Raw genomic sequence first — 22,991 nt, 5'->3', positions numbered from 1 at the left:
AGGGTCCAAATCATAGTTTTTTTTAATTTTATTCTCCTTTTTTGAGGTGGTTTTCCTTGGAACTGATGCACGATATTTATTTTTTTAGATTCTTTAACGTTTAAAATACGGAAAAAATGTGTCATGAATATTAGTAATGTGCTGGAAACAATTTTAAAAAGATGCAAAACATGGACACTTAAGCATTGTTGCAAGGGTCTGAATCATAGTTTTTTTTTAATTTTGTTCTCCTATTTTGAGGTGGTTTTCAATGGAACTAATGCACGATATTTATTTTTGTAGATTCTTTGACGTTTAAAATACGAAAAAAATGTGTCACAAATATTAGTAATGTGCTGAAAATAATTTAAAAAAGATGCAGAACATGGACACTTAAGCATTGTTGCAAGGGTCCAAATCATGGTTTTTTTTTTTTATTTTGTTCTCCTATTTTGAGGTGGTTGTCCATGGAACTAGTGCACGATATTTTTTTTTTATTCTTTGACGTTTAAACTACGGAAAAAATGTGTTACAGATATTAGTAATGTGTTGGACATAATTTTTAAAAAAATGCAGAACATGGACAGTTAAGCATTGTTGCAAGGGTCCAAATCATAGTTATTTTTTTATTTTGTTCTCCTATTTTGAGGTGGTTGTCCATGGAACCGGTGCATGATATTTTTTTTTATTCTTTGATGTTTAAAATATGGAAAAAATGTGTCACGAATATTAGTATTGTGTTGGAGAATTTTAAAAAAATGCAGAACATGAGCACTTAAGCTTTGTTGCAAGGGTCCAATTCATAATTAATTGGGATTTTGTTTGTTGCGTGTAGGTATTCATTGTTCAATCACATGCACTGATAATGTGCAAAGACCCACGTTAATAAAAAAAACACCTTTAATTGATCTCATAGGGTTCTTCGATTGTGTGCAGTTGTTCACTATGCGGTCACATGCAATGATACTTGGCATGCGAGGCTGTCTTGCGCATGGCTTTTGTTTGAATGTGAGGCCTTAAGATTCCAAAGGCCATTAAAAAACCATGTTATTGCCATGCCTCATGATTCCAATTGCCATTAAAGTGAAAACCTTACTGTAACACCTCAAGATTCTAAAACCCCTATGCACGATTGTCTTATTGTCATGCCTTTAGCTTCCAAAGCACGCCTACCTCTATATTTAAATGCATGGTATCACCTTATTCTTTGCATAGTTACATCAAAGTGTCACTGAGCCAAAAAAGAATAGTGCAAAAAAAATGAGTTCAGCCCCAATTTGTGTGTTCGTTTATGTCAATGGTGAGATCACCCACAATTCAACTGGAAACACAATTTTCACCAGTGACAACACAAGATCGATGTTGTTGTATCCATTGATGATGTTGGCCGACATAACTAGTCTAATACAATCATCAATTACATATGCTGATGTTTCGTTTGCAATTACTTCAATTTGGCATCCTTGTCTTATACACGAAATGAATGGACATGTTGAGTATACGACATGTCTAATTACTGATGAAGAAGATGTTTGGTGCATGTTTAATACATTCACAAACATGCGATGCGTAATATATATGAAACTTAGAGTTGAAGTTCATACTTCACCATCTTTGTCTCACGCTAATGACCTAATTTGGACGGAGATGGAGCAGAAGTTGAATAGTTCCATGAAATTAGAATAAACTATTTAACATATGTTGTTGTATTGCTTTTAATTACTTGTTAGTTTTTATTATGTATTTGGTGTTTGTTTGATGTGTCTGTACGATGTTGTTCAATTGTTATTTTCGTTTGTCATGAGGGTACTCAAATAAATTGTAAAATTAAAGGAGCATGAAGATAATGTAAGCCGAAAAGTTCAACATAAGTTAATTGGAGAATGATATTTTCATCATACAACAAATTTTACTACTTAATCCCCATAATGGTGTCATGTTCCACATGGAGGGTGTCTCCTATTACGTCCTGGATTTCAACCTGGGCTTTCATCTGGTATATCATGCAGTGATGGATTATTCTCTTCAACATCTTGGCTAAACATCAAATTGATGCTAGTGTGCCATAATTAGTTCCAAAAACATTGCTCAGGAAATCATCTGGTTGAACAATCGGTGGAGTGTAGTCTATGTTTGAAGCACTAGGAAAAACGTAATTTGTCATGGGGGGGGGGGAATTATTGTGTATATAGGTGGAACATAATCTGTCATGGGGGCAATTGGTGTGTATGCAACATTACATTATGGTTGCACGATGTTTGTTGCCCTTGACGATTGACCAGTTTCAAAATTCATTGACGATCCATTTGGCGGTTGCTTATTTTAAAAAAATAATAGTATTACTTTGATACCATGCCATGTATTCCTAAGAATGCTTTGCATGACATATAATAGGTTGTCCTTGTAAAACCATTGATTGACGTTGTTGCCAATACCTTATCCACTTTGCATGTTTTTTTGCCCAATTTGTGTCAGTTTGACCTCACATGTTGATTTTGTAAAGTTTGTCCATGTTTCTTGAGGGAATTGGTATGTCTTGTCGGAGGAAAAATTGAAGTTTAACTCTATCCACTTAGTTCCATTCTACTATTGAGAAATGAATTAGAGGGGTGCAGGCTGTTCATATGGAGGAGTCTACCAAAGTTGTCGACTCCAAAGCATCCAAAAAGTGGAGATATGGATTCCACAAGAACTGAAAATAATACAAAATGAATAATTAATTAATTATTAAAATCACAAAACTCAACATTATTTTTATGTAGCCCATAATTTATTTATTACCTGTTTAGCCGTCATGTGATCTAATCTCATTCTATAACCAATGACATCTCCTTGTGGTGTACCAATAAAGCTTAATACACCGCCACTACATCTAATAAATGAAAAATTATTAATTTAATGCATACTATGCTACTCATGTAACAATGAATTTGAGATTCATATTACCTTGTAACCAATGAATACGATGGTGTCCGATTAACTCTTGCTGCAATGAAGGGCATACGATACCATGCCCAAGATTGCAACAATGACGCACAGCCACCCATGGTTTTGGCATCAAGGTTAGTGGCTCTACACAATTCTTTGTACAATGTTGCTAGACAAGCAGAGCCCCAACTATATCACCTGACTCAGTTGAGATCAGCAAACACAATGAGATACATCAAATGAACCCAATTTCTCATCTTGTTCGGCATTAAAACCCCACCAATTAGCCGCAAAATGTAAGCTTTACAATTTTCTTCTAACTGTTGTTGTGTTGGTTCTGAGGGAAGTGCAACATATTATCTTGCAATCACTTAAGCTTAATGGCAAAGCCTACTATTGCTTCTCCCTTTGGCGGAACCACAGTCAAATATTGTTCACACTTTTCCTCCCAATCATAGTAGGTTGCACCAGTGATTGGCCTACTGTTCACCCTTATGCCAAGCTGTAGTACTACATCCTCTAATGCAATTGTACATTCTCCAACAGGAAGATGAAAAGTGTGTGTTTCTGTCTCCATCACTCAACAAGTGCAGTCACTAGATGATGATCAATTTTGAAGTGGCATAATTTTGCCACATCAGCAAACCCAGTATGAGCAAACAACGACTTAATCAAAGAATGAGGAGCGAGCATCGAATGACAATACGAAATAATTATTGGTGGTTGTCCCTATAAAACAAAAGTTACACTTTTACAATTGTCATGACAATAAAATGTTATAATGCCATCTAATTGGTACTTACCATGTTTTGTATCTTTGAAGCTTGGTGACAATCTTGTTTTCATAACAATGTTCTTGCCTCCATTCTCCCTTTACACAATCAAACGATTGAAAATTTTGTTACCGATATTCAGAAAGAACAGGTGAGTGTAATAAGCTGTATGGAATAAGTCGTCTGAGCTGGTTTTTATAGGCGGAGAAAAATTTGCGTGTTCATACTATTCACTTGGCTGATATTCACAGTACTGTTCACTTTACTATTCATTTTGGGAATCCTACAGCGATACTGTGCGTGCAAGAACACTATTCACATCACTATGCGCGTCAGGAATCCTGCAGACTCACTATTCATGTCACTGTGCGTGTCAAAACACATGCACTATCCATGTCAATGTTCATGCACTATTCATGTCACTATGCGCGTCAAAACATTGTTCACGTTACCGTATATCAATTTTTGATCGCAAAAACTGTCAGTGCACTATTCATGGCACTGTTCATGCAATTTTGACCGCAAAAACTATCAAGTCTCGAAACGTATTCTTCTACACATAGAAAACACTTCACAACATAAGTTTCAAATCACTCTCAGTCTCCAAACCAAATCACACTCAGTCTCCAAATCAAATCACTATCAGACTCCAAACCAAATCACTCTCAGTCATCAAACCAAATTACTCTGAGTCTCCAAACCAAAACACTCTCGGTCTCCAAACCTAATCACTCTCAGTTAACATGGCAAGTAGAAATGAAAACGTCCCTGCCCTAGTCTACTAAGATGCCTATGCAGCTGGTTATGACAAAGGCGTTGAGTTTAAGGGCGAAAAAAGTACTTATTTCAATGAGGAGAGGCATCACCTTGAATGCCTTAAAAATAAAAATCCAACGTAAGATGGGCCTAAACCGAGGTCAAACCATAACCGCAGTTATTTATTGATATCCCATTTCTGTTGAGTCTGGCATGTTCAATTACTAGACTGTTACCATCAGTGGCACAGAGGATATTGATGGCATGTTCAATGTCTATTAATGGCTTCTACCGCCAATGTCGAAACAAACGTTCAATCACCACAAATTCACGAAACACCATACACTGACTATCATACTCAAAACTACCATAAAGGCTGGTAACTGCGAAATACGAGCTAATTTGATAGTCAATTTTGGCTAATAAATAGGTTTAATTTCTTTACTTTATTATTGTTTTTAAGAAAATAATGAAGAAATTAACATCTCTGCTATTTTTGACTAACAGAATTCAAAAGAAGAAGATTTCAAGTGCTTTAGAAGAAAAATTGATGTAAAAACTAGAAAAAAAGGCCTTGAAGAAAAATTGAAGAAGTGGATAGCTCACTTATCGCGCCACGCAGGCTTAGCGCATGCCTGCGCTTAGCACACAACTCAGGCTTAGCACGCGGAAAAGCCCACAACGAAGCCTAAAGACGTGCTTAGCACGAAAGTCCACACTAAGCACGAGGTCAACATCAAAATTAAGCTACCTAATGCCTATATAAGAAGGAGGAAGCAGAAGGGAAACACACCGAGTCTCAGAGCTATCCAAAGCCTTGGGTCTATCTCTTAGGGGTAACCCTCTTTCTTAGCCATTTCCTTTTTTCTTACTATTAGTCATCCATCCCCTTCTTCTATTAGCCTTTGAAGTGTAAAGCCGCTTATGACTATGAGAGGCTAAACCCCCTTAGATGGAGCCTAGCAGCCAAAGCCTTTTGTAATGTAACTGTTCTTCTTATCTATTAATGCAATTTCAATTTCTATTGTTCTTTTCTGTTTTTCATTGTTTTTGTGTGGTTTGGTCATCCATGCAACTATTTTTAGGGGTTATTCATTGGGAAATGGTAATGTCTAAAGAACTAGGAAAGGGCATCTCAAAATTGCATTGCTAAGGATAAAGTGACTTTGTTGCGCCTCTGCATACATCTTTATACTTAATGTTGTTTATGATTCCATCTTTGCAAAGGGATTTCATAGAAAGAATACATAAATTAGGCTCTTCATCGTGAGGGATCAGGGTTGAGCATATTAGTAGATGTGGGTGAAAATTGGGAAAGCAGATAATAGACAAAAACATTAATATTGCATCAAGGGTAGTTAAGCATGTTAGGCCCCAACATTATCACATTCTGAACTCATTTTTTACATTTAAGCTATTGTTTAATTTTCTTGTTATCTTTTTCTTTTGCCCTTTTACCCTCAAATTTCACACTTACAATTTCTTTCCTCTTCTACTTCTTCTATTGCTTACAAATTGGATATTTACCAATGCAAGTACAAACAAAGTCCATGTGGACTCGACACCCGGTCTTCCATTTAATCTTTACTGGTTGTGATAAAATTGGTACACTTGTCAATCTGTTAACAAGTTTTTGGCGTCGTTGCCGAAGACTTTGTTATTCGTACTGGTTGTTTACATATCCCAATTCGAGAGCAATCATTCTTTATTTTTTTATTTAAATTTTGTTTTATCTTTTAATTTTTTTATTATTTTATTTTTCAAAAAAAACTATTTTCTGTTTTTCTTTATTCACTCTTATTTTATTCTATTTTTTAAAGAAAAAATTAAAAAAATAATAATTTGTTTTATTTTTACCTTGATAACCTACACGATAGTGTTATCTTTTGTGTATGCTAGGAAACAACCTTGTTCCTTTGGATTTAGAAATTGAAGCAACCTGCAAAAAGAACAACGCTGCAAGAAAAAGGAGAAAACAACAAGAGGTGTAGACTAATCAAGGAGAGGGAAGACCTTCATGATCCGAATTATGCTCTCCCTCGTTGGTGACCAATCCACATTCCTTCTTTGAAGAACGCATCATGACAGATGACCACCCACAGAGGATGACACTAAAGGACTACTCTAGCTCTGCTACACCGCAATACTTCACCAGCATAGCCAGACCAGATGTGAAAGCGGCCAACATCTCCTATCCACATTCCCTCATCCAGCTGATCCAGGGGAATCTATTTCACGACCTACCAAGTGAAGATCTGTACGAACATCTAGCCTCATATATTGAGATCTGTAACACAGTGAAGATAGCAGAAGTGCCAAAAGACGCCATCCGCCTCAATTTATTCTCTTCTCTTTGGCTAGTGAAGCAAAAAGATGGCTTCACTCGTTCAAGGGGAATAGCCTGCGGACATGGGAAGAGGTGGTGGAGAAATTCCTGAAGAAGTGCTTTCCAGAGTCCAAGACCGTTGAGGGTAAGGTGGAAATCTCATCCTTCCACAAACACCCTGACGAATCGTTGAGTGAAGCACTTGACCGCTTCCATGGGTTACTCTGGAAGACTCCTACAAACGGGTTCAGCGAGCCTGTCCAGCTCAACATCTTCATTGATGGCTTATGACCCCATTCCAAGCAACTCCTAGATGCCTCAGCCGGTGGGAAGATCAAGCTAAAGACTCTAGAAGAAGCCATGGAGCTGATAGAGAATATGGTAGCTAGTGATCATGCCATTCTCCGTGATTGAGCCTACACGCCTACAAAGAAAAGCCTTCTTGAGCTTAGTTCTCAAGATGCTATGTTGGCTTAAAAAAAGCTCCTAGCCAAGACCTTAGAGACTCTCACAACAACTCTAAGTTATCTTCCTCAACAATTAAATGTAGTGCAACCTCCTTCAACCATGCACATTGGGAGATGCAACATCTGTGGTGGCACTCATGAGTCAAGCTCATGCATGGTCCAAGACGACATAGCCAACAAAGTTAACTACATGGGCAGTCAGAATCATCAAGGATTCCATCAAGGAGGACCACCAGAATTCTATCAGAGAGGTAATTTTTTGCAGGGCCAGGGTTGGAGATCTTATCCAGGGAATAATTTCAACCAATGAGGTTCATCTCATCAGCCTCCCAGTGAAGAGCCCATTCAATAGGAGAAACCCACTAAGCTAGAGGAATTGCTAGTACAGTTTATGCAGAGGACCGAGTCACATCAGAAGAGTACTGATGCAGCAATCAGGAATCTGGAGGTACAAGTGGGACAATTAGCAAAACAAATGGCTGAAAGACCCACTGGTAGCTTTGGAGCCAATACTAAGATGAATCCCAAAGAGGAGTGCAAAGTAATTTTCACTAGGAGGGAAAGTGTTGAGAAGGAAAAGAGAATTGAGGAGGATGTGCATTGTTCCGCTCTTCCGCGATGCTAATCAGCAAGTGTACTGAGTCGCACAAGTAATATAAAACGGTAAGAATCGAGTATGAAATCATAGGGAACTTGTTTCATTCAGAGAATATATGTTCAATGAGCTAACATTTGTTTAAAGCAAGTATATATTAAATGCGGTTTTTATAAGAAAATCTAATTAACTATAAACTAAAATGTCTAGAAGTTGAGAAGTAAAAACAGTCAAGTAAAAAGCGTTGCTAAAGGTTTTTCTATTAAACTTACTTTGATGTTGCTAAAGGTTTTTCTTTATTTAACGTTGTTTTAGTGTTCTTATGCTGAAAAATTACCCAAACCAAGATCGCTCAAGTGAATAGGCCTAACTCTATTTAAACCTCGTCCTTGATCACTCAACAAACTTAGCTTAAATGAGTTGCATTAAGATTACAGCATAATAAGGACTAAATCACTGCACTCCATTCCTAGACATACAGTTTTCTAGCTTGCTCTATCAAGTTATAAGGCTTTAAAGCACTTCCCAATGCTAAAAATCCTAACTATACATACAAATGGGTGATCAAGCCACAAGCATGTAAAATAAGCATAGATAGAAGTAATGAACACATAAGAACATCATTAAATAGATAGTGAAAGAGTATTACATCAAAGGTTCAACAGAACTCCCTAACAAGAGATTTAGCCTTCCATTACCAGCAATGAACTTTTTAGCACAAAGTATAGATTTTTAAGGAAGAAAATGGTTGAGAATGGTTAAGGATGTCTCCTTCAACCTCTAGAACCCTAATCTCACCCCTCTAACCTAAACTCTCTTGGAGGCTGGTGGTTTGTCGCTCTAACTTCTTCTCTTACTCTATTTTTCGACTCCCCTCTCTATTCTACGCCAACTTCAATGTTTTAAAGGCTCCTTAAAATTTCAGATTCTGAAGGCTTGCTTAGCGAGATTGGCTCGCTAAGCGCGAGTTAGTGAATTTTGGCTTAACGAGCTGGGTGCGCTGAGCGCAAGAAGAGACAAATGACTCATTGGATGAGCACATCTCTGGCTGATCCTCTTCTAAGGTTTCTCATCATGCTAAGCTAGCTGAGTGCCTCGCTTAGCGGATGTCACTCACTAAGCACATATGGCTTGCTTAGCGAGACACCAGCTGCTTGAACCTCTTTCTTCTTTTAACCTAAAACTGAAGTTGATTCACATTAATTCACAAAATTGGGAGTATTTGCTGAGTAAAATCAAACTAAACATGAAAATATGTGCAATTCCTACAAAAAGAACCATAAATTGGGGGAAAGATGCTAATTTCATGTGACTATTAAATATAAAAGTTAGTCGTAAATAATAACTAACATGCGTGATGAGGAAGAAGAAAAGAAAGAAGAGGGAGAAAAATATAAGAGCAAAGAGAGTGGTGCTGAGGTCTCAACTATTAAGACCAAGACCAAAAGCCAGTTAGCTCAAGAGGCCGGAAGAGTGATACCACTAGTTTCATCAAAGGAGGCATCGTACACTTAGGTGCCATCAAAGAAGGACACGAAACATTACTTCAAGCGATTCCTTGACATATTCCATAAGCTAGAGATTACTATCCCTTTTGGAGAGGCCATATAGCAGATTTCGTTGTACAAAAAGTTCTTAAAGGACCTCCTCATAAAAAAGGGAAAGTACATCAGCAGCAAAACCATTGTGGTGGGAGAAAATTGTAGTGCAATAATCCAGAAGCTACCTCCTAAGTTCAAAGATCCAATAAGTGACACCATTCCATGCTCTATTGGGAGTGTATTCGTAGGTAAGACTCTTATTGACTTAGGAGCAAGTATCAATTTGATGTCGCTTTCTATATGCAGGAGAATAGGAAACCTAAAGATTGAACCTACAAGGATGACGCTCCAGCTGACAAACTGTTCCATCACAAGACCAGTCAGAGTGGTAGAAGACGTCCTGATCAAAGTCCATCAACTCACTTTTTCGGTGGACTTTGTAATCATGGACATTAAAGAAGATGTTGAGATCCCCTTGATTCTGGGTCGACCATTCATGGTGACTGCAAAGTATGTTGTGGACATGGGGAAGGGCAACTTGGAGATGAGTTTGGAAGACCAGAAAGCCACCTTCAACTTGTTTGAGGGAAGTAAGCATCCTAGTGATAGCAAGACTTGTTTTAAGGTGGGGGAAATTGAGAAAAAAGCTAACCTCGTTGGGGGGCACCTGAATTATGTGTTCCTAGAAGAAGATGAAGCCAAACAAGTTGTGGATCATATAGACTCTTCTAGTGTCTTTCTCAGGCAAAGACCCGAGCCATTCCAGACATTCCACCAGCTCCTCCACCAGTGATCCCTTTGCCAGATATCTCTCCTCCACCTACCGGCCAAACTTCTATGCCTTTTTGTCAGTCGGAGCAACTCCTTCCGATGTTGCATAGCCTCCACCACGGCCAATACCTACTAATGTAGGGCCTCCACCATCTCTCCCTCCAGTAGTCGGTGATGACACTAGAGGCATTCCTAGTCCAGGTTGCTTGGCCAGGAGACCAACGTCCTTCTGTTAGAGGGGGTGACACCTTTGGTGCAGCTGGTAATGATGCCACATATATTGAAGCTGATGATGATTATGTTGCAGACATCAGTGATGTTCATAGAGCTTGGGATCTTGGGTCCACACAAGATTGAGGCTCAATTTTTTACCAGGATTTTTTTCTCTCTTTCTTTTCTTTATTTTTCTTGTCTTTAATTTTTCTTTTTCTTTACTTTAATTTCAGAAGTTTAATTCAAGTAGTTTAATTTCATTCATTGAATAAAAAATTTGCATGATAGAGCCAGAGAAATTAGTAATGGGCTATGACTTGTTCTGGATAAATTGAAGCATAAGATACTATGTACTGATGAGATAATTGTGAAAGCTTTGATTCTTGTGTCATTGGGAGTGATGAAGTATGAAGCGAAAGCACAATAGTACAGAGGTTAGCACGTCTAAATGGAAATCATGGTAAGGTAAGCCAAACACTTCATAAATGTTCGGTGAGTTGTGCAAACCTTATAATTGTGAGAGAACGATTGTTCTTAATTTCCTGATTTTGCATGATTCTCGGACTGTTTGAGTACATACATAGGGTGGAAATGATCAAGGCCTTGTTTGATTTTCTTAGCCACTTAGCCAAATAACTAACTTTTTATTTGAATGAATCCCTTGCACCCTGTTGAGCTTAATGCAGTAAATTGTTTTTGAAACCCGAGCCTAATGAAATTAATGACCACCTTATCTTAGGTTGTAGGATAGCACGAGTCAAGGCAAATTTACCCTTAATTTGGGGGAGTTGGAATTTTGGTTAGGTGAAAAATTTTGTTTCAAGAACATTACCAACAGCACACACTCAAATGTAAAGTGTGATAAGTTGCTACAGTACCAGTTCAATTTCTAAAAAGAAAAAAAAATGAAAAAAAATAAATTTTGTGTTTCAAATAAAAAGTTGATAACAACCTAAGTTCCAAATAAAAATGGTGTGCTGTTAGGAATAGCAGGAAAGTTGGGGGATGTGAAATATAAGTCATGGGTTATCCGGTAGGTGCTCTCTTAGAACCTAATTTTGAATCCAAAGAAAAACCATGAGTTCCTTGTTAGCCCGACCACGTTACAAGCCTAAAAATTCCTTAGTGATCCACAGTATGTGTGTATGATTACATTAACTAAGATAAAGTGCAAAGTTGAGAATATTAATTTCAGTTGTTAGATTGAAAACACTTTTAGACGAGACACTTGTGCGTTGAGGGAAACACTAACCTTTTGAGGAATGAAGTGTGGTAAGTCAGCCTTGATGAAGTTTCTACCTGCTAACCTTTTTCATCTCCATGTGTATTCCTTCATGCTTCCATCACAAGATCAAGACAAATGCAAGCTCAGGATCAGCCAGTGAAAGGTTTGAAAAGGTTTCGCAGTTATCTCATGTATTGATACATTCAGACTTGTCTTTTGCTTGAGGAAAATCAAATGTTTTAATTTGGGGGAGTTTGATAAGTGTGAAATATGAGCTAATTTGATAGTTAATTTTGGCTAATAAATGGCTGTAATTTCTTTACTTTATTATTGTTTTTAAGGAAATAATGAAGAAATTAACATCTTTACTATTTTTTATTAGCATAATTCAAAAGAAGAAGATTTCAAGTGCTTTAGAGGAAAACTTGATGCAAAAACTGAAGAAAAAAAAGGCCTTGAAGAAAAATTGAAGAAGTGGATAGCTCGCTTAGTGCACCACCCAGGCTTAGTGTGTGCCCGCGCTTAGCGCATAACTCAGGCTTAGCACATAGAAAATCCCACAATGAAGTCCAAAGGTGTGCTTAGCGCAAGGTCAGCGTGAAAATTAAGCTACTTAGTTCCTATATAAGGAGGAGAAAGCAGAAGAGAAACACACTGAGTCTCAAAGCTATCAAAAGCCTAGGGTCTATGTTTTAGGGAAAACCCTCTTTCTTAGCCATTCCCCATTTTCTTGCTATTTGGTCATCCATCCCCTTCTTCTATTAGCCTTTGAAGTGTAAAGCTGCTCATAACTATGAGAGGCTAAACCCCCTCAGTTGGAGCCTAGCAGCCAAAGCCCTTTGTAATGTAACTGCTCTTCTTATCTATTAATGCAATTCCAACTTCTATTATTCTTTTCTGCTTTTCATTGTTATTGTGTGGTTTAGCCATCCATGCATATGATTTTAGGGGTTATTCATTGGGAAATGGTAATGTCTAATGAACTGGGAAAGGGCATCTCAACATTGCATTGCTAGGGATAGAGTGACTTTGTTGTGCCTCTGCATACATCTTTATACTTAATGTTGTTTATGATTCCATCTTTGCAAAGGGATTTCAGAGAGAGAATACATAAATTATGCTCTTCATCATGAGGGATCAGGGTTGAGCATATTAGTAGATATGGGTGAAAATTGGGAAAGCAGTTAATAGAGAAAAATATTAATATTGCATCAAGGGTAGTTAAGCATATTAGGCCCCAACATTATCATATTATGAACTCATCTTTTGCATTTAAGCTATCGTTTAATTTTCTTTTTATCTTTTTCTTTTTCCCTTTTACCCTCAAATTTCACACTTACAATTTCTTTCCTCTTCTACTTCTTTTATTGCTTACAAATTGGGTATTTACCAATGCAAATACAAACAAAATTCCTATGGACTCGACACTTGATCTTCCATTTAATCTTTACTACTTGTGATAAAATTGGTAGACTTGCCAATCTATTAACAAAGGCTCATCCTTTTACACACCAATCCCATACACGACCACAAATGATTATAATGTCCCTCATTTTGAACCCATCGAATTCGATACCCATATTAGTTCATACACAGAACTGCTTGGTGGATCGTCAAAGTACTATGAGAAGACTCCCCGACTATAGGCATTTTTTGGACCAACAACAACAATCTGACTCGCACAATGACGAGTTGTATGTTGGTCAGCGATTCTGTCAATTGGAGGACTTGAAACACACGGTAAAAATGTGGCATATTAAGAACCATGTAACTTTCAAAGCCAAGAGGTGTGTGAAGGATACATGGGTCTTATGTTGCCCAGTTGAAGGGTGCTAATGGAAACTTAGAGCGTTCAAAAGAAAAAAATCTAAAAGTTTGGGAAATTAGAATGATAGAAGGGCCTCACACATGTGTCATGCCAACCATTTCACAAGATCACAATAAGATGGATTCGAAACTTGTAGGCAAAAATATTCTTGTGATGGTTGAAGAAAATGAGCAACTAACCATTCCTACATTCATCGCATTCATAAGACAAGAGTTTGGATACACCATCACATATCGTAAAGCATTGCTGGAAAAACAATGGGCCCTCAAGCAGGTATATGGTAATTGGGAAGAGTCATACAACATAATTCCTAAATTCCTACAAGCTTTGCAACTTTTCGTCCCTGGCACAATTGTCAGGATTCAAACTATTCCTGCATTGGACAAGTCCAACCAACCAATCCCAAACAAGGTCATATTCCATCGACTTTTTTGGTCATTTAAGGCATGCATTGATGTGTTTGCATTTTGTAAACCCATTGTGCAAATCGATAGAACATGGCTATACGGAAGATACAAAGGGATGTTGTTAATTGCAGTTGAACAAGATGGCACTAACAACATATTTCAATTGGCATTTGCCATTGTCGAGGGTCAGACAGCAGATGGGTAACACTTTTTTTTTTTTGCAAAACTTAAGAACACATGTGACACCATAACATGGTATATGCTTAATCTCTGACAGGCACAAGTCAATCAAAAGTGCATACAGACGACCTGATAGTGGATGGAAGTAGATAACTCATCACATGTGTTATGTATTTGACACATAGGCCAAAACTACAAAAAAAAAAACAGTTCAAAAATAATGACGAAAGAACAAATGTCTTGAGTATGGGTAAGATATTTTGTTTATTCTAACGCACAATATTTAATTATTTAACATTAAACTAACATTCAGATTTACATTTTTTTCAAACTACAGGGTATGTCGTGACTCAACCAGAGTTTTTTCGCCATTATCGAGAGTTACAAGAAGACAACCCGCATAGCAAAACATGGCTTGATCAAATACCAAGGGAGCAATGGACCTTGGAATGGGATGACGGAAAACAGCGGGGACACATGATCACTAATTTGGCAGAGTCACTAAACTCGGTGCTCAAAAAAATTTGAAAATTTCCAATCACAGCCTTAGTCAGAGTCACGTATGAGAAGTTAAACAAATATTTTGTTGACCGTGGGAGTCAGGCTGATGCAATGATCACCTCCAGACAAGTTTACACACTTATTGTAGTCAAATTCATCACTAAAGAGGAGACTAAGTCCAACACTCACTTCGTTCAACAGTTTGAGCACCAAAGATTTTAATTTCAAGTTGAGGAAAGAGTGAATACGAGAGAGAGGCGTCGAATGGGAAAATTCACTGTCAGGTTGTATCAAAGAACATGTGATTGTGGGAAACCTCAAAAGCTACACATACCATGTGCACATGTCATTGCTGCATGTAAGCACATCAATATAGATTACTTGCAATATGTTAGTCCAATGTAAACATTGGATTACGCGTCAAGTGTCTACAAAGTCTCGTTAGCAGGCATGCGTCATTATGATTACTGGCCACCATATGAAGAACCATAATTATGTATCAATCCAGCCATAAGGAGAAACAAAAAAGGTTGAACAAAATCTACAAGAATACGAACTATTATGGATGAGTGAGAAAGAGGTCAACCAAAATGGTGTTCAATCTACAGGCTAGTTGGTCATTCAAAAAATAGGTGTCTCCATCGTCCTGGAAGTTCAAGTCAAGCAAATTAATTTTTTTTACTATCAATGTATTTCACTTCACGTCATTCATAAATTAATAAAACATTCTTCAATTATACAATTTAATAATAATGTAGATGTCATACCGTAATTTCGCCCGGGGACAATCATTTGCAAATATTTGGATTCTTGCCAGCCGAATTGAGTTGCTTAACACCAGTTGTCGCACAATCTGTAAGGTTTTTCGACGTTTCGGAAAAGAATGCGGAAAATACCCAAAAGGGAGGGAAAAATGGTTATTTGGTGACTTTTCCAAGCCCCTGACTCGCTCAGGCTAGCCTCTAGCTCGCCTGAAATAAATGTTGGTGGCGACTCCCTCGCGTTTTCTTTTCTTGGAAGACGCACCTTTAAGTCTCACTCACCCTCCCGCTGAAGGGTAGGTTGCGACAGTAGATCTTCAAAACAAATTTACACTAATATTTTTAACTAACTTTGTTTATATTATAATCTTCTCCAATTTTATTAATTTCCTTTATTTATATATATTTCTAAAAATATTAAAAAAAATTAAAATTAAAATAAGAAAAAAGCAAAAAGCATGTTGAGAATTTGGGTTTGGGGGACCTGAACTCTCAACCTTGAAATGCAATTTTTTTAAAAATCACAGTGTAAATTTGGGTCCCCCCCAACCCGAATTTACACTGTGAATAGTAAAGTTGTACATTAGTGTAAATAATGGGGGAGTTGTATGTTTTTGTATTTTTTTTTATATTTGGAAGAAAAAAAATCGCCGATGAACATATATGTAAATGGACATTAATAACAAAAAATAGCATGTTAATGACATGATTCTAAATAGGGTTGGGGACAAACTTATGACCTGACCTGAACCCGACAAAATTGAAGGAAGAAAAAAAAGTATTTTCGAGGATGAGTTTGGTTTTAATTTAGTAAAGGTGATTATTATTGATTTCAACAAAATTGTTTTTGACTTCTATCAGCCATGAGAAATTACCAAATTACCATTCCACTATCTTCATTCTTCTCTTCCTCTTTTCCTTTCTTTGTTCATTCTTCCTATTTTCTCTTTCACTCTCTGTACTCACACGTTGTCAAGTATTTTTTTTTTAATTTTCATAATAATAAAAAAATCATGATTTCATTGTATAATTTTGCACCATGGAATCACGATTCTACTTTTTTTTCCGATTCTGTTGTTGCTCAATAGAATCACGATTTTGTTATGCAACAAGTTTTGTTAGACAATGGAATCAAAATTTGTTGTGCAATTTATTATGTAATACAATGGAATCATGATTTTGTTGTATAACAAAATTTGTTGCACAACTGAATTGTGATTTTGTTGTGTAATATTCTAGACAACACGACATATCGTGATTTCGTTGTGTTGTGCATTTTTTAAATAACTATATTTTCTGTATTGATTATGTACGTCAATGGATTGGAATACATTTATATCTAGCGAGGTTATAATGTTAGTTGGATGGGAAAATATGGATGATAGAAGATAATTCTTTTACCAGCCCAACCTTTTATATGGATGATGGAAATTGTATACAATACATGTCATTTCATTTCTATAGACTTTTTAAAATTGTATGGAAGACACTTCCGTTTAGATTGTTTTTTAAGAAAAATTACAAAAAATGGAATGTATAATAGAATCATATTTTCATTGTAGACTTTTTTACAGTAAAAGATGTAAAATAGAAGTGCAATTTCGTTGTATAATGCACAACAGAATCACACTTTCATTGTACTATCATCTTTTAACCCCCCCTTGCACAATGAAATCAAGGTTTCATTGTGCATTTTTCCCCACACCCAGATGCACTACCAAATCGTGATTGCGATACATAACAAGGGGTGTGAAAATTGTGCACAACAGAATCACAATTTCACTGTGCACAATTTTTTGCACCCCTTGTTATGTTGCGGAATCACAATTTTGTAATGCTTTTCGGGGATAAGTAATGTTGAAAATTTGAAGGATTGTAGGGGCCAATAGAAAACCCCATTGGGGCCAATAGCAACTCCCTTTAGTAAATGCATTGAAATTTGATCATGACCTGACCAAAGCCTGTCGAGTAGCACTAGTCAAACTTTTAGATTTCATACAGGTTACATCGAAGAAGTTCAATTTTGATTTAGTAAATCCATATTTGGAATCTTACTTGACCAAAGTTAATTAGATAAAAAAAAATATAATAATGAAGCCCATATATATTTTGGGGAGGAATCAAATGATGCTGGTGTAATTTATACCAAGTATTACATAATTCAATAACTTTCAATACTGAATAATTTTATTTTAAAACTCACCATTGGATTGAAAGTTCATTTCATATAGATTATATCTATCAAATTTTATATTAATGAAAAAATAATTTGATACACCATTCATATAGATCAAAGTTAATTTAAGATATACTTTTTGAAATATACCAAAATACAAATCATTTAATAATCTTATTGATGTTTTCCTTTCATAAAATTTGACACAAATAATCAATATAATAATAATTCAATAGTTGAACCAATCAAATTCATAAACTATATAAAGTTATTAAATGATGCAATAACTAGTTGGCCAGTGTAAGTCACACTTGTATCATTTGGTCTCACTCTCACGTATATATTATACGACTCATGTTACATATATAATAATAATGGACTAAGTGGTTGGCGGCCCAGACCTAAACCTATGTGTTAGTTGTAAAAGACTCAATAGTCTCAAAATTGAAATAAACATTGAAAACCCTAACATTTTCTCTAAACTCTAACTCTCTAATGTGTCGTTCCTCTTTTTTTCTCATCATCTCGCTCCTCTAAACCCTAGCATTGCTCTTCATCTAGGAAACTTCGAGATCATTGGCACACCCTTTTTAAATCCTAGTGTGCTTTCCATCTAGTCAACTTTGAGATCATTAGAACAACCTTTCTAAATCCTAGCATAATCTTCGTCTTAGCAACTTCAAGATTCAATGATTCTTTCTTGCTTTATTTTCCTAATCCTAAAACATTTTTTTCTTCAATTCTATTGTGAATTTATAAATAAGAGTATGAATGTGTTTTTGTGCAAATTAAGGTTGATTTGGATTTTGCAATTATGATGTGTTCATATGCAGTGGATGTTCATGACGTGGCACTTTAAGGAGTAGTGTTCTCACTAATGGTGGCTTGTAGTGTTCAGTTACAACAATGAGATTATGATGGTTCAAAGGAGTGATTGAAATGGACAAGGCAAAGGCATTTTGGGTTAAACCATTTTAACCCACCCAATTTGGTCTATGACTCGCCAAACCAACACCCACCTAAATCGATGGCCCAATTGATCGAAGATGGGCTTGGAATGAAGTGTGTCAGTTTGAATTGGATTGGGCCTTAACTTGCCAAATGCCTAACCCTAGTTTTGAAGAATACAAACTTATACAGATGAAAAATGCAATTATAGACCTAAACACCCAACATAATCAATTATAATGCACTTATATTTTGGTTTCTTAAACCCTGAACTACAAAATCTTAGAAGACCCTACAATTCAATGCCAATGTAGAGTTTCCAACGCTAACCTTTTGGAAAAGAAATCTAAACTGACCTTCTAAATTATGGTTTATAGGTTTTTTTGTTGATTTTCATAACAAATTTTAATTTGAAAACAAAAGGCATGTAAAGTTGTTTATTTTATTTGAATTTGTTAATACAAAACCTTAGTTACTAATTCAGGGTTCAATATGATTGACCATGTGTACTCTTTTGTGATACTCTTCAAAAGGGGAAATTGAAAGTGATGAGGCGGTCGCTACCTAGGTTGATAGTCGAACAAGTTTAATTTGACATATAGTTGAGGATTTGCAAATGTCCCAGAAAATGGTGAAGCAAAAGTCACATTAGTAGGACACAAGCAATGACACAACTTGACAAAAATGATTTTGGGATCTTTCACATGGGAAAGATAATATTTTGAAACACAACCTCAATGTAATGCACATCAAGAAATAAATTGGTAGCATATTCAACACTATCATAAATATGAGTGACAAATACTAAAGACAATGAAAATGCAACACTACTACACATGTGATCTTTAGTAACATTTTTTTTTCTATCACTTAATAAAAATTTTGCTAAAAACTTTTGGCAACATTTAAAAATGTCACCAAATATGAATAAATGTTGACATATGCTATACATAATATTTGATAAAATATCATAAAAACATATTAATAACATTTATTCTTATTTGACGATATTTTTTAAATGTTATCTTTTAGCAACATTTTCTTATTAAGTTATTGGGGTAAAATATTGCTAAGAATGGACTTATATATCCATTACCTGGTACACCTTTCAATCTCTTCCCTAAATATCAGGGATTGTGCAAATGGATGGTCAATCAACTCACATAAATAAGTGTGATAAGAAAATAAAATAAAATAGGAAATCAATTTTCACATATAAAGAATTATCAAATGACAAATCCATTAAAATGTCAAGGATTATTCCCAATCCTATAAACAAAGAGTCTAGTTAGTCATAGACATGACAAAACCAAGAGAAAAGGTAATAACATCCAAACTTAGAGAGAAAAATATAGTACCATTCTCTATCTAAGATGTCAAATCCTCAAGCAATCCCTGAAAGGTGTATTTAAACCTAAGGATGAAAGGGGACTGGAACCTATTATAAATAAGGCATAAAGAAAATACACATCAAGGCATGTTAAGGGCGTGACTAAAATCACATCTAGGCCATGAGTAACTCAGTAAAAAATGGTTTTTTGTTGGTCTTCCAAAACTCGTGTGGATGTAAATGGGTTAGAGTACTCTTTATACTCTTTTATCAATATATTTTATTGGATTCTAAAAAAAATTAAGAAGTTTTTATTTTAAAAATACATAATTATTTAAAAAGTATAACATAAAAGATCAAGTTAGAAGGACTAAAAATACAACTCAAACTTATTCTAAAAGTATATTAAATCTAAATTTTAAAATCCAAATTAACATAGTAAAATTAAATACAAACCAGATCAGAATAATGAGATGTGGACAGTTTTTTACATTAAAAAAAAGTGTTACACACCTTAATTTTGTGGCCTAGCTTCACCATAAAAAAAAAAGTGTGCCAAGACTTATTTCTATGTATATATCTTTTTTAATTAGAAAAAGAATGTTATCGACACATCTTTTTATCAATTAAAATTTATTAAAAATCATGAAATATTAATTTGGATAAGATTCATTGAGTTTAAGGTAAGAACCTGTAAACCTGACATAAGGAAGAATAAGAAAAAGACAATCAAACCACATGAACTTCTCTGCTACACCATCTAGCTAGCTAACTCGGACCTACTGAGTTAAAACACGCACGGATCACAAACACACAAATATATATTATCAGATAGATCATTTTCACCCAGGCAAAGCCGCAATAATTGGTTTTTTGCCATTATAAACTAGAATTCTCAGTCACAGATTTCCACTCTACATTTAATAATTAGATTTTAAACTTTAAAACTATAACTTTCTCTGTTAAATCTTGATGCTATGGATAAGCATAAATATACCCTCTTTCTACAGATATCAAATTCACTGATTCCGTCAGGTTTGTTCATGTATCCGAGCAAAACCTATAATTTTTTTTCTTTTGCCCTATGCCTTTGGAATAAGAGGATTCCCATCACACATGGCAGTCATATTCTACTTCTAATATTTGACAAAGTAAAAGGAAAGCATATTTCTTAGGAAATGATTATGGCTTCATTATCTCTTAATTTATTATAATGAAAAGCCAAAGTTTAAGGATGAGGAATTGATAAAAAAAAAAAGGAAGAAGAAGAAGAAAAGAAAATTCTTTAATAGAGCCTTAAGCAATTTGCATTGGGTGCTGATGATCAATTTTGCGCATCATTAAATATACACCACAATAATTAGTTCCATATTCTTACACAGGAGAATACATACATTTAGGTCTTAGGAAATTAACAACGTAATCCGGTTCAATAATCAAATTAAAAATGACATAAAGGCAAACTAATGTACAACTATAAGTTTACTTTCTACATTGTCATTCGTTCGTCTTCTTTAAAAATTGGTAAAATGGTTCCATTATGTTAAGCATCTTAAAAGGAAGAAATCCATTCACATGTTTCTATTACCAAACCAAATATATATACAGCATATCCGACCATGACATATAATAATATATAACTAGAATTGGCACACTGCACGCGTGAGCATCTGCTCATCAAATGCATAGCATAACTATAGCTAGTAGAAAAGTGATTAATTTTCTGCATTGTTAATTAATTGCGTATATATGAAGGACCATAATTTAACTACAAGTTTTGCATGTTCTTCTATTTTACATGAATTTCATCTTTTGATCGCTCGACAAAGATATACCAAACTACATTTCAAAGCATTTGAAACTTTTGCCTTCTTTAATTTTTATCATGATTCTTAATTATTAGTTATTTATCATGTCAAAGAAGATTTGTCACCAGCTGGGTCGCCCAAGCACGCAGTACAATGAAGAGAAATTAAGAGCCATCCATATAGGACTAGGGAGAAAAAAGTTAGAGTTATTTGTTTTCCATCTCAGAAAGTGGAGAGAAGAGACGGAATTTATGTTAGAATAACGAGTGAAATGCAGCTGTATAATGGACTATAGTTTAAGGGGATCATATGCTGCTGTTGCCTCATGCATGCCCTCCATCCTCCATCCTATAATCTATGTACCAAAAATTAATAGCAATAATAATCATATATGTATCCATTATACAAGAAAAGACAATACATTTTCTCCATCACTTCAACCAGTTCAAGTGTTACATTTTCCTTTACCTGGTTCTGGATTCTGGATATGAAGAAAACTTTATTGGAAGAGAAAAAATTCACTCCAATTATCTCTATCTTTAAAGGAATTAGTCATAATTACCAGTTATGGAAATATCCTGTTTAATTTTTTTAAAATAAATGAAGATGAAACTGTCAAGATATAGAAGAGGTATCCTGAGAATATGGTGGGCATTTTGGCAACTAATGTCATTATTTTCCATGTATGTAGCAATTAACACCAATTGTTGCAATGTGGAAGAAACTTAATTTTCAATGATAATGGCTGCTAAGCCGTGTACAAAGGGGATATATTTACAATTATTTCAATGTAATTTTTGACAGGGTTTTTAGTGATTTTTGGGTGAATTTTTTAAACTTAAAAAAAATTAAATAAGTAATTTTTAAGAAGCGGATATGCCTTCTTAAAAAAACATAGAACTACTTATTTTAAATAAAAATAATTTTATTTATTCATAAGAATAGAAGACACATACTACGAAGTTTATAATCAATTGAGCTACACTACCTTGATAAATAAAAGTAGTTTAGGGCACACATAAAAAAACATAAATCTACTTATTTTATTAAAAAAAATGCTTTTTTAACTACACAACAAATTAATATGTATTATGATAAAAAAAAATAATCAATAGGTCACCTGTTAAAAAAATTGACTTTCCCGAATATATAGTATTGTATATATCTTTTGATTACAGAAAATATTGAACTTTTTTAACCTAATTTTTCATGCATCCACTCTAACTTTCATCACTAAGCAGACCCTCGGGAATGGACCTACTTGGTCTTGGAGGATGCAAATGCTCCCATAACTTTGAAAAAAAAATGTAAATATACATATAATATTGTTATTATTTTGCCCCCTTTTATTTATATAGTTTGAACTCATCGCCTCCAAACTTTCAATTGTTTTCAAATTTTATCCTTTAGTAGCTAATTTCATTCTTACATTTTGTTGTCTTTTCAAATTATTAGATATTTTTAGTCTTTATTCAATT

At 35.1% G+C, this 22,991-nt stretch overlaps 2 protein-coding genes across 2 annotated transcripts; both read left to right on the top strand.

The window, feature by feature from the left end:
* Positions 1 to 9,174: 9,174 nt before the first annotated feature.
* Positions 9,175 to 10,158, top strand: LOC114411071. Its single transcript, XM_028374837.1, has 2 exons — positions 9,175 to 9,329; positions 9,672 to 10,158. The coding sequence occupies exons 1-2, from the start codon at positions 9,175 to 9,177 to the stop codon at positions 10,156 to 10,158; spliced, it is 642 nt and encodes a 213-aa protein (XP_028230638.1).
* A 3,361-nt stretch (positions 10,159 to 13,519) lies between these two features.
* LOC114411070 lies at positions 13,520 to 14,138 on the top strand. The gene is made up of 2 exons (XM_028374836.1): positions 13,520 to 14,010; positions 14,087 to 14,138. Exons 1-2 carry the CDS (start codon positions 13,520 to 13,522, stop codon positions 14,136 to 14,138), a joined length of 543 nt encoding a protein of 180 aa, XP_028230637.1.
* The last annotated feature ends 8,853 nt before the right edge of the window (positions 14,139 to 22,991 follow it).

This window comes from Glycine soja, chromosome 5 (assembly GCF_004193775.1).
Source record: "Glycine soja cultivar W05 chromosome 5, ASM419377v2, whole genome shotgun sequence".
Taxonomy (NCBI): domain Eukaryota; kingdom Viridiplantae; phylum Streptophyta; class Magnoliopsida; order Fabales; family Fabaceae; genus Glycine; species Glycine soja.
Note: the sequence above shows the minus strand (reverse complement) of the source record. Positions and strands in the feature narration are given on the sequence as shown.

Excerpts from the sequence above, each read along its gene's own strand:
- LOC114411071 (XM_028374837.1), top strand. The coding sequence starts at position 9,175 with ATGCGTGATGAGGAAGAAGAAAAGAAAGAAGAGGGAGAAAAATATAAG. Across the intron at positions 9,330-9,671 it reads GTTTCATCAAAGGAGGCATC|GAGAATAGGAAACCTAAAGA; the intron begins GTACACTTAGGT and ends TTCTATATGCAG.
- LOC114411070 (XM_028374836.1), top strand. The coding sequence starts at position 13,520 with ATGGATTCGAAACTTGTAGGCAAAAATATTCTTGTGATGGTTGAAGAA. Across the intron at positions 14,011-14,086 it reads GAGGGTCAGACAGCAGATGG|GCACAAGTCAATCAAAAGTG; the intron begins GTAACACTTTTT and ends AATCTCTGACAG.